Source organism: Channa argus, chromosome 2, assembly GCF_033026475.1.
Source record: "Channa argus isolate prfri chromosome 2, Channa argus male v1.0, whole genome shotgun sequence".
Lineage (NCBI taxonomy): Eukaryota > Metazoa > Chordata > Actinopteri > Anabantiformes > Channidae > Channa > Channa argus.
Genome location: NC_090198.1, coordinates 22,995,375 through 23,007,828, shown reverse-complemented (window position 1 = coordinate 23,007,828; position 12,454 = coordinate 22,995,375). Strand labels below are relative to the sequence as shown.

The window sequence follows — 12,454 nt, the reverse complement described above, 5'->3', positions numbered from 1 at the left end:
GCTGTAGAGCAGTGTGTTTAATCCTTTATCAGTGCATGTGAATCTTGATTAAAGATGACTCATCTATTGCAAGAATGACGCACTTAAATGTTTAACTTGCTTTCTATAGTACTAGTTTGGGTGCATATGAGGTTTATATTAAATAATCTCTATGCTTTAAGCTGAAAAAGCCTCCAGATGACATCACTTGAAATGTTTTATCATTAAGAGTTCAGATAATGTCATATGGGGGAGTTCTGGCAGTGCAGGTCGACCAGGTCTACTTCCTCTGTAGTAAGAGTAACCAGATGACATCATCTGGAAGATGAAAAAAGACGCAGAAAGATATTTTAATTAAGCAAAGGTAGATTAAAACCAAACCCGAATCACAGCAGGGAAGCTGAAAATCAGTGTAGGTTACCCTTTAGGCTTCCTGCATGCATGGTCAGCCAAAGCACTTAATCATTTCAAAATAATATTACAGTATTACAACACTGGCAATGTATTATTAAAAGTTAATTTTCTGTTTGTAATGTGCAGCATATGTAACATTACTCAACCTGCCATTATGGTATCACAAAACTTCATTGTAGGTGTGTAGGCATGTGTATACAGTACATGTATGTGGATATGGTACAAGCACAATGTGACAGCGGCATAGAAAGCAAGTGAGAGACAACATCAGAGAAGCTACATGGAAGCATTTCAAAGGTGCGTTCTGTTCCCTCAGGGAAGGAGGAGACAGCTAATTACTACAGAGATTTCCCTTCTCCATCTCCATTAGTCATTTCCTCATTACAGGCAGGCGTTAGGCAAGCAGCCACTGACTATAAAACCAATGAATCCTCCGTCCTTCCTGTTTTCATGGTAGCTCCAGCCAGATCTCCCAGCCTTACCAGTGATAGGGAAGCCAAGCTGAGCTTTAAAAGACATTTAAGGCAATCTGATAATGTGAAGGCAATGAGTTAATTCCTCTAAGCAACAGCCCTTTGTCCCAGGGTGCAAGCCTGCTGTTGAATTTATTGGCAGTGAATGTTAAGCGGTGGTGTGTGTTCTTTAATTGTGGCCATAAATCAACCAGCCAGGCACACAAAGGGTTATAGGAGAGATAGTGAGAGAGAGATACTAAACACAGAGCTCACCTGAAGCTTTGAACCCTGCTGGACAGTTAGTGGCCTTCCAAAGGCTAGCAGTCATCACAATCAAAGCCTCCTCTTTTTCATAATCGTGTGAGGATGGCCTCCTCCCAGAGCTCTCAACACATCCTGCATCTTTGTCCCTGAATCTGACAAAAAATGAAGGTCTACGTCGCCCCACAAGTAGGTGTCGCCATGGAAACAACTGTTATTCAGTGCTCTCAACAATAGCCGTTAAATGAAAAGAGCTGTCTGATGGAATTAAAGAGTAGGCTCAGACCCTTTTGGCATGCAATAAGTACTTACAGCATCAGCAGCCAAACTACATGGGACAAATACGTACATGATAGCATAACTTACATGCCGTCAAGCAGATCAAAATCACATTTTTATTCATCCCTCCTGTACAGTGGTGTGCAGTGAGAAACCGCTCTGCTCTTTGAACAGCACCACAAAAATCAAAAAGATGTTAAGAATATACTTTGGACAAAATGTCTAATTCAATACAATAACAAATCACAAAGACAGTTTGAGCTAATTGAGATTTATTTACCTAACTGCAAGACAAAGAGCGTAAACTACAAGAACAGAGGTGTGTGCAGATGCAGGTTTGTATATTAACATATCATACAATCCAAAGAAATGACCGCACAGCACAGATTAACAATAAAAGTAAACATGCAATATACCTCTTTCTTTTTTACGAAGAAATCAAATATTTACTAATGATGCTTGGGTTGCTTCTCACCCACACGGCTTGCAGTTACACCATTTGCATATTAGGGTTATGAGCTGTAAACCTTGTTATAATTAACAGTTTATGGATACAAAAGGGAGAGAGTCTTTGCATATGGGAAATTTCATATAGTGTGGTATAAAACTTATGACTTGTTAATTTTATCTTGAAACGGTGAGAGTATAGATTAGACAACATAAGAAGCTCAGTGGATTCTTTCCAACTCTTTTATTTTTTTACATTTAATCCACAGTGCAAAATGGCCACATGAACTGTGGTCTTATTTCCTCCAGTGTTTCAGCTCACTGCTTTTTGCAGTGGCACAGAAATGGGTTCTCCTTCAGACATTAATGTGGATTTTTTATTTATTTTTTCCACAAAACAGTTTAAAATCATAACAACACATTACTGTGTACTTGGGTTCGGTTAGGTCTTACACACAATAGTGACATTCGTTTAATGCTTTCGCATTTTATACTTGACTGAAAGAGATAATTGAAGGGGAATTGTCCAGAACAAACCTGGTCCGACACCACAGACTAGTGCATCACTGTTTAGCATTTTTTATTCAGGTAACCCCAGATATTTGCATGGCAGATTATATTTGTGTTTGAATTAAGATGACTTATTTGATAATTACACAAAAAAACGTACCTACTTATTAGATAAAGAAATAATGTTTTGTATTTTCCAAGGTCAATTGTCTATCAATGGTAGAATCATGTCTAATAAAATATAAGAGAATGAGGTAATGAACCATTTGAGCTTGTGCTGCTGAGCTGACGTAGGAATAAGGTGATAAAGTTAATAGGGGCCAGAAAGTGAATTGCTATATGAGGCACAAATCACAGCAGTTTAGATTTTAATATGTGGGATCATTTGCCCTTCGGGAACAGAAATATTGGTTAATAACTGTACATCCTGCCTTATGGTGATTAAGCGTTATGTGAAAGCACAATGCTGGCTTGATAGATAAAAGCTTTGAAAAATGCTTTTCTTTTTTTAAGACACTAATTATTATCTGAGAAGTATGGACACACCTCTAGCACTGTAAATTGTTTGATAACTTAGAAACTTTAAAATGACATGCTATAGTTTTTAAAGAGATCTGTAAAATATGAGACTGTGTAAAATATGAGACTGTGTAAAGATGCATAAATACAAAAACCTATTCATCAAAAAGAAAAGGAAATGTTTGTCTATTAAAAAATATAAAAGGTCAGAGGTTTTCCTTATTTTTGCATCTGTTTTTTACTGTTGTAAATCCATCACATTGAGCTGACGTTCAATTATGAGACAAAAGTCACAAAGTAACTCAACATGCTTCCAAATCTAGGCCTGCTGAATCAATAGGTGTCATACTGTGAGCCACAGTGAAAGAAAAACTCAATAGTTATGATCTTCAAAGGGGTTCAGAGAGCAGCCAGTGGCAGAGCTGTTTAGGTTTAGGTGAATTCCTACCAAGTCAATACTCTGTATTGGGCTCTAGAGGACAAATCAAAGTCAGATTAATATTTGTACGGTAGACTGGGGGTGGATATGTGTGTATGTTAGAGTAGCTGTGAAGACGAGATATTCCTCCTATGCATTTAATGACAGTGACAGCTTGGTTTCTGGGCCAAATCATCACCATTCAGAGCACAAATAAACCATTTAGGCTACATTAAAAATGCAAAAACACAAGATACAGCATATAATGAACTATTCAATCAAACCATACAATGTAGTGAATAGTAAGGCTTGAAACAGTGGAGCATTTTCGCTGCTGGCACTTTTCATTTAGACTGCTGGTAAGAACAACAAACTTTAAACTTTATACATAAAATGTTCCACTTTTAGAGGGTAGTATGCATACTGTGGATTGGAAAGGCTCACACTATACCACCATGCAAACATTAGTTTGCATATGTAATGAAAAAGGAAGGGAAAGGCAATGGATTTATACAAGAAAGGGTTTGTTAGTTTTACATTTAAATAAAACGTTAGAAATCTTTTGAAATTTAAGCTTTTAATAAGAAAGGAATGGAAACCTATTTAGTCACCTAATGCTGCTATGAACGTCAAAGTTTTTGGTCCAGTCAAGGACCCTCAAAGAAGTGGTAAAATGTGTAAATGTGAGGAGCCTTTCAAAAGAGTCCATTTTACTTTCTTGTTTAGTTGACTTTAAGCACGATCCTTGAAAATGTAACATGTGACTTAAAGCACACAATTCACATAGGTATTTCCAATTAAAACCGCATCTCAAACGGCTTGTTGTGCAGCGGTAGTGTCTTTAAAGTGAACATGTTCCTTTTAGAAATTAAAACATTGAAGGCTACCCTCTGGACGCTATGAAGACAATCTGACAGACTTCTGCCAAGGTAGATGAAAGTTAAGGCTATAAGGTTTTAAATATGATGATCATTGTAAAGGTCCGTAGAACAGCAGAAAGATAAGGTTTAATACCCCCAGTTAATGCTGATCCTTCAGGCAGGAGATGCTTGGAAATGGTTCACAGAACAGTTTTTTTCTGGAGGTGCACACGTGTAATGATGAGCAAACCTTTGTTTTTAATTTTATGTTAAGAAACAGTTTGGTGATAATGTCACACTTTTTCATTTCTAATTTTACTGGTGTAATGTTAACATATTTCACAGTTGGTTTCATGAACACTACTGTTTGTTTTGCAGAATTAGATGTGATCAATTTTGCACTTTTATTTATGTGTTTGCCAGATGAATTCTTTGTGAAACATCAAGTAGAATAATGGCCTACTAATGGCATACTAAAAATATTAGGAAGAAAAAAAACCAAATACCGAAGACTTATGAAAAACGCTATCTGCACAGTGAATGGCTTAGTGATGACAACAACCGTGGGCATTTCACAGCGAAAAAAATTCACCTGACATGAAGCATGATTTTACAGCTTACACCAATACCACGTGACAAAAGAACAAAAATAGGGTGCAATCATTTATCTTCTCTTAGAGGAAAACATTGTCCCGGCTTTGTATACAGCTGACCTCTGCAAAGGCAGCCCTGTGCAACCGTTGGTTACTGCACAGCAGCACAAGCAACTCTTCCACTTCAGCCAGCAAGCTGATGACTTGACTGTGTCCTCTGTCTTGTTGTGACTTGTTAGCTCCCTGTTCTAACAGAAAAAAGGCATAGAAAGAGCTCAAGCTATAACAAATACTGCAGATTGTTAAAGTCGTTAAGTCACTTGCAGTTTAGAGATGAACAACGTGAACCGATCAGAAGTGGTGATAATGCAGAACTAAACAAAGATATTTACATTTCAGCTGTTTTCTCACCTGGTCCTTCAGGAGGCCTAATTACCGGGGAATTGGCTAATTATTGTTGTTTAGCTAATTATTTTACACAAAGCAACTAATCTGGCAGCCGTTACCTGCTAAATACCAAACAAAATCCGTATTTTTGGCTTTTTTACTTGCCAGAGTGTTGGTGTCATATAAAGGTTTTGCTGTTTGGTTTATTGAAAACAGCTGGTGCACTTTGGAACAGAGCTTGTAATTTTAGTAGCACATGATAAAAGAAAATTTTATTTCACTAGGAAAACAGAACACAAAGAAAATTATTTCTAACCTTCTTAACGTCATATAATGGTAGATTGAATTCTCTGTGTGTCTGGAAATATCTTCTGTAATCCAAATTAAGGCCTGCTGTATCTTGCAGCTAGAGTTGGATAAATCAGTTATTATAGTTTACAATATAGAATTGTAGCATCTTTTTTTTATACAATATAGTTATAACTTGATTAAATACTGTCAGCATGTTTAAGTTGGGCAAAATAATTTTGATTGTGACACATTCTACATCTTCAAAATAATCATAAGGAAAACCAATATAATGCAGAGTTGAAGTATTTAGTTTTTTAGGAATACACCAGCATGCCAACCATGAATCAACTCTGAGGAACTGACCCACATGCAAAAAAATATAATAAAAATAATCCCCCAGGTTTTATGACGCTGAAACAGCTGGATGGTCAATTTGCAAAGGCAGGGAGAAGCACTGGATTCACACCGAGCAGAGAAATATAACCCACACTCTCTGTTGTACTGTCCTCACGTAAACACTTTGCCATCAGCAGAAAGAAACAAAAGAGTAACAACACATTTAGAATGATTTGCTCTTCAGTTCTTGTCCAAAGCAGTGAGGCGTCTCCCTCTCAGTTGGCCAGAATGTTGGTGTGGTCAAAGCATGATGCCAGGAACACGGTGGATGGTTATTCTGTTGGGCTGGTGGCGACTGGGCTGAGGATGGGCGTGGATAAGTCCCTTATTGGACACATGGGGGAGATGGCCTTATGGCTGTAGTACTCCACTACTTGTTTGGGCACCTCTGCCAGAACACATTTGGCAAGGGCTGCAGGTGAAGCCTGTACCAGACATAACCGAACAGATGAAGTTGTCAAAACAGCTGTGAAACGTCACGTTAATGCATTTTACAGAAAATTTTTCAGTGAAGCTAGACTTTTTTTGTCCTAAACTTAGAATTACTGTTAAAACAAGTTAAAAGAAGCTTCTTTCTAAGAGCTATACACAGGAACAACAAATAATATGTAGTGCAATGCATTGCAGTTTTATATAATGAACTGGTGTGTATATCACACACATCTGGGGGCATTTTTATGTTTGTGGCTTGAGATGTCAGATCTACAACAGAGAGTGTTTTTGTATAGATGAAATGTTGCTGTGTGAATGTGTGTTGCTACATTCAGAACACATGTATGTGATGGTCCTTTATAGTCCTTGATGCCCATGTGTAGGACTGGCAAAGCTAACAAAATCTGCCTTTTTGGTCTTTCAAATAACAATGGGGGGGGGGCTATACTGAATAAAAAAGTCTCTGTTTCAATCAGCATCACTGCCACAGCGGTCAGACAGAGAAAAGAAAGCTGAAAGTCAACAAGTAAAGATAGACAGATGGTAAAAAACTCACCGTTTTGAAGTCTCTGAAGGGCACAAATTGCACAATGTCCCGGAGGACCGGCTCGCCCTTTGGTGATCGAAGGACTCCATCATCCCCATCTAAAATCTGCATGTCTGTGAAGTCTGCATTGCCCACACCAACAATAATTATAGAGAGAGGCTGGTAGGAGGCTCGTACAATGGCTTCACGAGTGTCTGCCATGTCGGTCACTACACCATCCGTGAGGATGAGCAGGATGTGGTACCGCTGGAAGAACATAAGAGCTTTCAGTGTGAATTAATCCCTGCTAACACTGACCCATTTTAGTATCAACGTGTGGTTACAAGCAGGGACACCTCTCATTGTCTGCTGTGGTCTGAAGTAAGCCTTTCATGATGTCTTTGATAATTTTACAGCACCCACTGACTGTGCACGGCACTTTGTAGAAATCAAATGATAGAGCAGCTAAATCACAAACTGCTGCAGGGTCTTGTGCATCTGTGAAATCAATTTCACGTGTGTACTGAACATCACAATGTTAGCGGTATAGTATAATGACTTTAACATGGTGTAATTTAGTGCGATTATTTTTATTGGTTCCGTGAGTAGTGGTTAGTTTGCACTCAGACTGCACACCAATCACTACGCTAAAAGCATCCATTGGGTTTTAATGTTAAAAAAAGGTCAGCGTCGGGACTCTGACTGGCCTGTGGCTACGCGGAACCACACTCAGCAAGCTGTGATGCACAGTGTGGTCTGACAGCTGTTGATAATAGCCAACATTCCATTTTTTCCCCTGTTCATCACAAGGTTAGCACCACCAGGCGATATTAATGTTGCTGCTGACGATTAGTGCTGATTGGTGTGTTTCTGATGTGTAATCCGAAAGGCTAATAGTTTACTGAGGCTCATTAAGTGATCATAATAAACACTGATGTTGAGGAGTAATTGTGTTAATGAAGATCAGTGCAACTACAGTAGGAGAGTAACAATTTATGTCTGTGCAACAGGTGGGTAACTGAAAATAGCACAGTTAAAATATTTGTGATTTTATTACAGTACCATAAAAGATAAAGAGCACAGTAAGTCTATAAGCAACTAGCTACTCATGATGTACAATCATTTCTACCACAAAAAAAAACAATTGCAACAGGTCCACAATCTACTAATTCTCTATTACTTCAATACATAATTTAACATACACCAGTTCATTCTTTATCGAGGCTCTAGTGCTGAAGAGCATTGTTACTTTAAAATGTGAGGTCAACGGGAATTCAGTGAGTAAGTGGCATAACAACAAAAACTAATTTCTATTCATATATTAGTATTGGAGTTTAAAAAGACACTTACAGAAGCATCTTTAATGTTGCCGTCGCCTGCTGCCAGCTTGGCTATCCTGTTAATGATGGGAGCAACATTGGTTGGGCCATACAACTGGATCTTAGGAAGACAGTTCTGGTAGGCCTCAACCACTCCTTGGATCTCTGATCAAAGACGGCAGAGAGTAAAATGACATCAACAAAGCTATCTACATGTCAGCAAAGAAGCAGCTGTAAATGAAACGTTAAAGTGAGTCTAGAAAAAAGAAAATATAAGTGGTTGGCTTTTCTGTCCCACACAAAGGCTTTTTTTCAGTAGATTTTGACTCATTCATGTGCAATTCAAGTGTAAAATCCATAAAGACGCTTTAAAAAACACTACTGTCTTTGACTCTGTAGGAGGTACAAAACTAGATAAAGATGCACTCTGAAGTTCTCACAACAGATGGTATAGAGGAGATGATTTTCTTATTTACATGTCAATGTTATGAATTTCAGCTGGCATGTGTTTATTTATGGATAATTTATTATGTGTAATGTGCTGGGCAATAGTGATAGTTTAGCAGCTGTGTGGAGAGATTACAGATGTTTATTATTATTTATTATTAAAGGGGAGATGCACTTAATAGGCACCGGTGTACAAAGCCCTTTCTTACCTTCGCATTCATCATCCTCTGGGTTGAAATTAATGGCAAAGTCATGAGACACCTGTTAACGGAAAGAGAGCAAATTGTGAAACAATCTGGAGGGTTTGTGCTCTGTCATTATTTATTTGCCATATCTTTTCCAAGCATCAGAAGTGCATCTTTTTCTCGGTTTTATGATGTTGGAAATTAAATACCGCAAGTTACTTTTTTGATAATGCTGGAAAAATCTAGAGTCTAGTGGATTCAAGGGAACCAAAGACAACTAAATCTGAAACTGGGAGGCAAACTCGCGTTGATTAGGTTACTATAAAGAAATGTGACAACTTTTTATTTTGAGTTTGCCAGTAGGATATTATTTCCGATGATGTCGAGAGTACAAATGATTAGTGGCTATCATAAATAATAATGGGAGCCAGTTTGCCACCAAGCACATTAGTGATATATGGTAGTCGATTTTAATATTACAAATCAAATGCACATCTACTGTTTGCTCTGGGCACATTTATAGTGATAACACTTTTTAAAGCTACTGGCTTGAGGCTCTGAATCAGTCCTTTCTGCTCCACACAGATCTCCCTCCACCTTCTCTGCACAGCCCATCAGCTGTAGTAGTCCTCATTGTGAAATTACAATAATTAGGGAGCTACAAAACAGTTAAAAATATTAAGAAGGGAATACCTCTGTACTGCTGTCAGTGTAGTTTATTGACTTTGTGCCATGGGAGGCATCAACCACACCTCTCCACATTAAGTCAGGTTTTGGAGCATATTTCTGTTTTACACATATTTCAAACATGTTGCATACTGCATCTTTAAAGCTGAATGCTTTAGTAATAATGCATATCGGAAGTTGGTTGAGCAGACATTTTGGTTTGCATGCCAATAGTTATTTGGGGTGTTATTTGTTTTGACGTTTTGCATAAACCTTAAGCAAAATTTAGACAACATGGAAAATAATTGAAATGGAAAAAATAATTTTATTCACTGAATAGTAGCGTTATCCAGTGTTTTGGAGGCTGTTTATTACTATCTCTGGATAGACAGCAATGACTCTATAGCACATCCTATATGCGTAATATCTGGTTTCTGGGAAGAGATTGCCACCTTGCTTCTTTTATCTGGTCTATTCTTGCCATCCAAATGTCAGATTGACTTTGTTTATCTCAAAGCTGTTTAATTGGCAAAAATAAAATCCCCTTCTTGATGCCTCCCATCAGAAGAAACAGTTTTTTTCTCACAAGCACCAACTGTCAGCCAGATCAGTGACAACTGACTCGTCTCCAGCTGGCCATTTTTAAAGTCATTTTTTGTCTTTAATGTGATTAACAGCCTGAATTCAGTAACTGTATAGATAAATATGAAGAGCCCTAGAAAATCAGCCACACAAGCCTCTATTTAGTGTTTGCATTGGGCCACTGTAGATCCTGTTTATATTTCATATTTCACTGCAGATGTTTTGACATGACATCCCATGAAATGTACAAAATTAATAATTGTTGTATTCCCTTTTGGTGTTCTGGTTAAAATGTACAAAGTGGTTAACAATGTCCAAATAGTGAGTCTTTTTTATGTCTACTAATTGGTGTATATTTGTGAATGACAATAGTATTCTATTCTAGTCTATTCTTTATTGTCAGGATTTACAGAAAGCATTGTCAAGCAATGATTATACTATTACATACACGTGCTTTGAACGTTAAGAACTTCTTTTTTTGTTTAGGGAATTTACTGTAGCTTTTAAGCCTGGTGTTTAAAATGAGGTAAGAAGTCCAACATGTTTTGTTTCCTTCTTAATCCTGACTTTTTACAAATAGAATTTTACTGATATAATTGGCTACTTATTCACTGGAGCAATTTGTCATTCATCATCAACAGGACACATGAGAAATCAAAAGCTTTTAGCAGGCTGATCAGATATTAACCACAGTTTGAGTTACAGCTTTCGTACCAGCAACAAGCAAAATGGTAGTAAATGATCAAAAACATCAAAGTCCCTTTAACCAAAACAAACAACTTATGAAAGCAGCCTTAATACTTCAATCAATAATAACTAGGGGTGTTCTTTTGTAAACCTTATATATAACCATGAATGTCTAAGGCTATAGAGAAATATTATTATTATATTATTATTATAATATATATTAAACACATTTTTTGTCTATGGGTTTAAATTACCCACATTAATTAACACAATAGACAACTTTCATTGATGCTTTACAATAATTCCCACAAATCACTATCTAATCCATTATTGACTGGCAAATTAACACTTTGGATCTTCATTTGTAATGTTTTTAATCACAATGTGTACACATAATGCATAATTAAGGACACAGTGCACAACAACATATACTGAGCCCAAGTCAATCCAGTTTGCACATGAGTGATGCCGATGAGTTTATAATTAGTCTAATGGCTTAATTTGCATTCACCTGCACCACCTGCCACAACGTGGCAAGAGCACACAGTAATTATGACTTCTGAAAGACAGTCACAGTGAGGGCAAATTAGAAATTAATAGCTTGTATTTGCTGAAGCACAAATACAAATGCATGGTTGATATGGTAGTCATTAGTGTTTCACACCAGCACATTGCAGTCTTACAATTCAACATAAACAGTTACGCATTTAAAAAGTGATCAACTGTGCACGCACTGTGTGTGTGTGTGTGTGTGTGTGTGTGTGTGTGTGTGTGTGTGTGTGTGTGTGTGTGTGTGTGTGTGTGTGTGTGTGCGTGTGCACGCATGCACCCACTCTTCATGTGCCAGATGTCTCTACACGGTGCTATTCAGAATCACTGAAGGCTTTTGGTTCTCAGAGTGCAATTTGTTCAAACAAATGCTGTCACACTCATGAATTCTTATGTAGACTGAGAATCAACACTGCAGGGCTTTTATTTAATCAGAATGTGTTATTTTTCAAGATAAGTTGATAAGTTGCTTATAAAATAAAATCACCTCACTAATTAGCTTTAAATTTGAAAGTCTGACAATATAACACATTGTGTCATGAAATAGGTTATGTAAATCATTTTGCAGAAAGTCCCACTGTATAGAAAACTAGCAGGATTCATATGAATAAAACTATACATAATACTGTTTATGTGAAGAAAAGGTCAGTATAGACGAATAGAAAAGTGAAAGGTAGTTTTAGGATGAATGGATAACAGGGAGAACAGAGATACTCACCTCGTAATTTGGAGGGATCCTGGCACCAAATCCCAGAGCTGAAAACCTTTTGTCACTGAAACGATAAGCAAATTAATTAGTCCTATTCAGTCAGTTACTACTGTTTAATCTGGGAGAGCTTTTGACAGTGATCTGAAAAATATTGATAGTGTATCCATCTGCTCATTCTCCCAGGGGCTTGTTTGCATTTCATAAATGTTAAAAGCTTGTATTACAATTTGAAATCTGCAGCCAATATTTGCACCTGTATCTCACAGTATCTCATATCCTCAAGTTTTTTTTTCGTACCATCTCGATGGACAGATAATAATGTAAGAGGCTCTGCTACGCTGCGTTGTGTGCCAGGGTGCAGTGCTGTGTATAAATAACAGGAGCAAGCCTAGAGTATGTCTAAATCCCCTATTTACCAAATAAGTGCATGATATTTATTCTTCCTTTTTATATTTGTTTTCTGTGCATGAAACGCAACCGCTATGTGTATGTATCTATACAGAGGGAATGGTCAGAAGGAGAGAGCAGCAGAAGGTGTACTGT

The 12,454-nt window shown here is 37.4% G+C and overlaps 1 protein-coding gene across 6 annotated transcripts in view; it reads right to left on the bottom strand.

Annotated features, from left to right (window-relative positions):
• Positions 1-1,649: 1,649 nt before the first annotated feature.
• Positions 1,650-12,454, bottom strand: part of cpne7 (copine VII) — a 31,502-nt gene continuing 20,697 nt past the window's right edge. For 5 of the 6 annotated variants that reach the window (XM_067496530.1, XM_067496531.1, XM_067496529.1 and 2 more), the window contains 5 exons: positions 11,921-11,975; positions 8,743-8,794; positions 8,118-8,251; positions 6,798-7,034; positions 1,650-6,234 (listed from right to left, as the gene is read on the bottom strand). In XM_067496530.1, coding sequence (XP_067352631.1) covers positions 6,082-6,234; positions 6,798-7,034; positions 8,118-8,251; positions 8,743-8,794; positions 11,921-11,975 — 631 coding nt within the window. In that variant the 3' untranslated portion in view covers positions 1,650-6,081. The remainder of the gene's footprint in view (positions 6,235-6,797; positions 7,035-8,117; positions 8,252-8,742; positions 8,795-11,920; positions 11,976-12,454) is intronic. The other variant, XM_067496534.1, reaches the window with a different exon arrangement.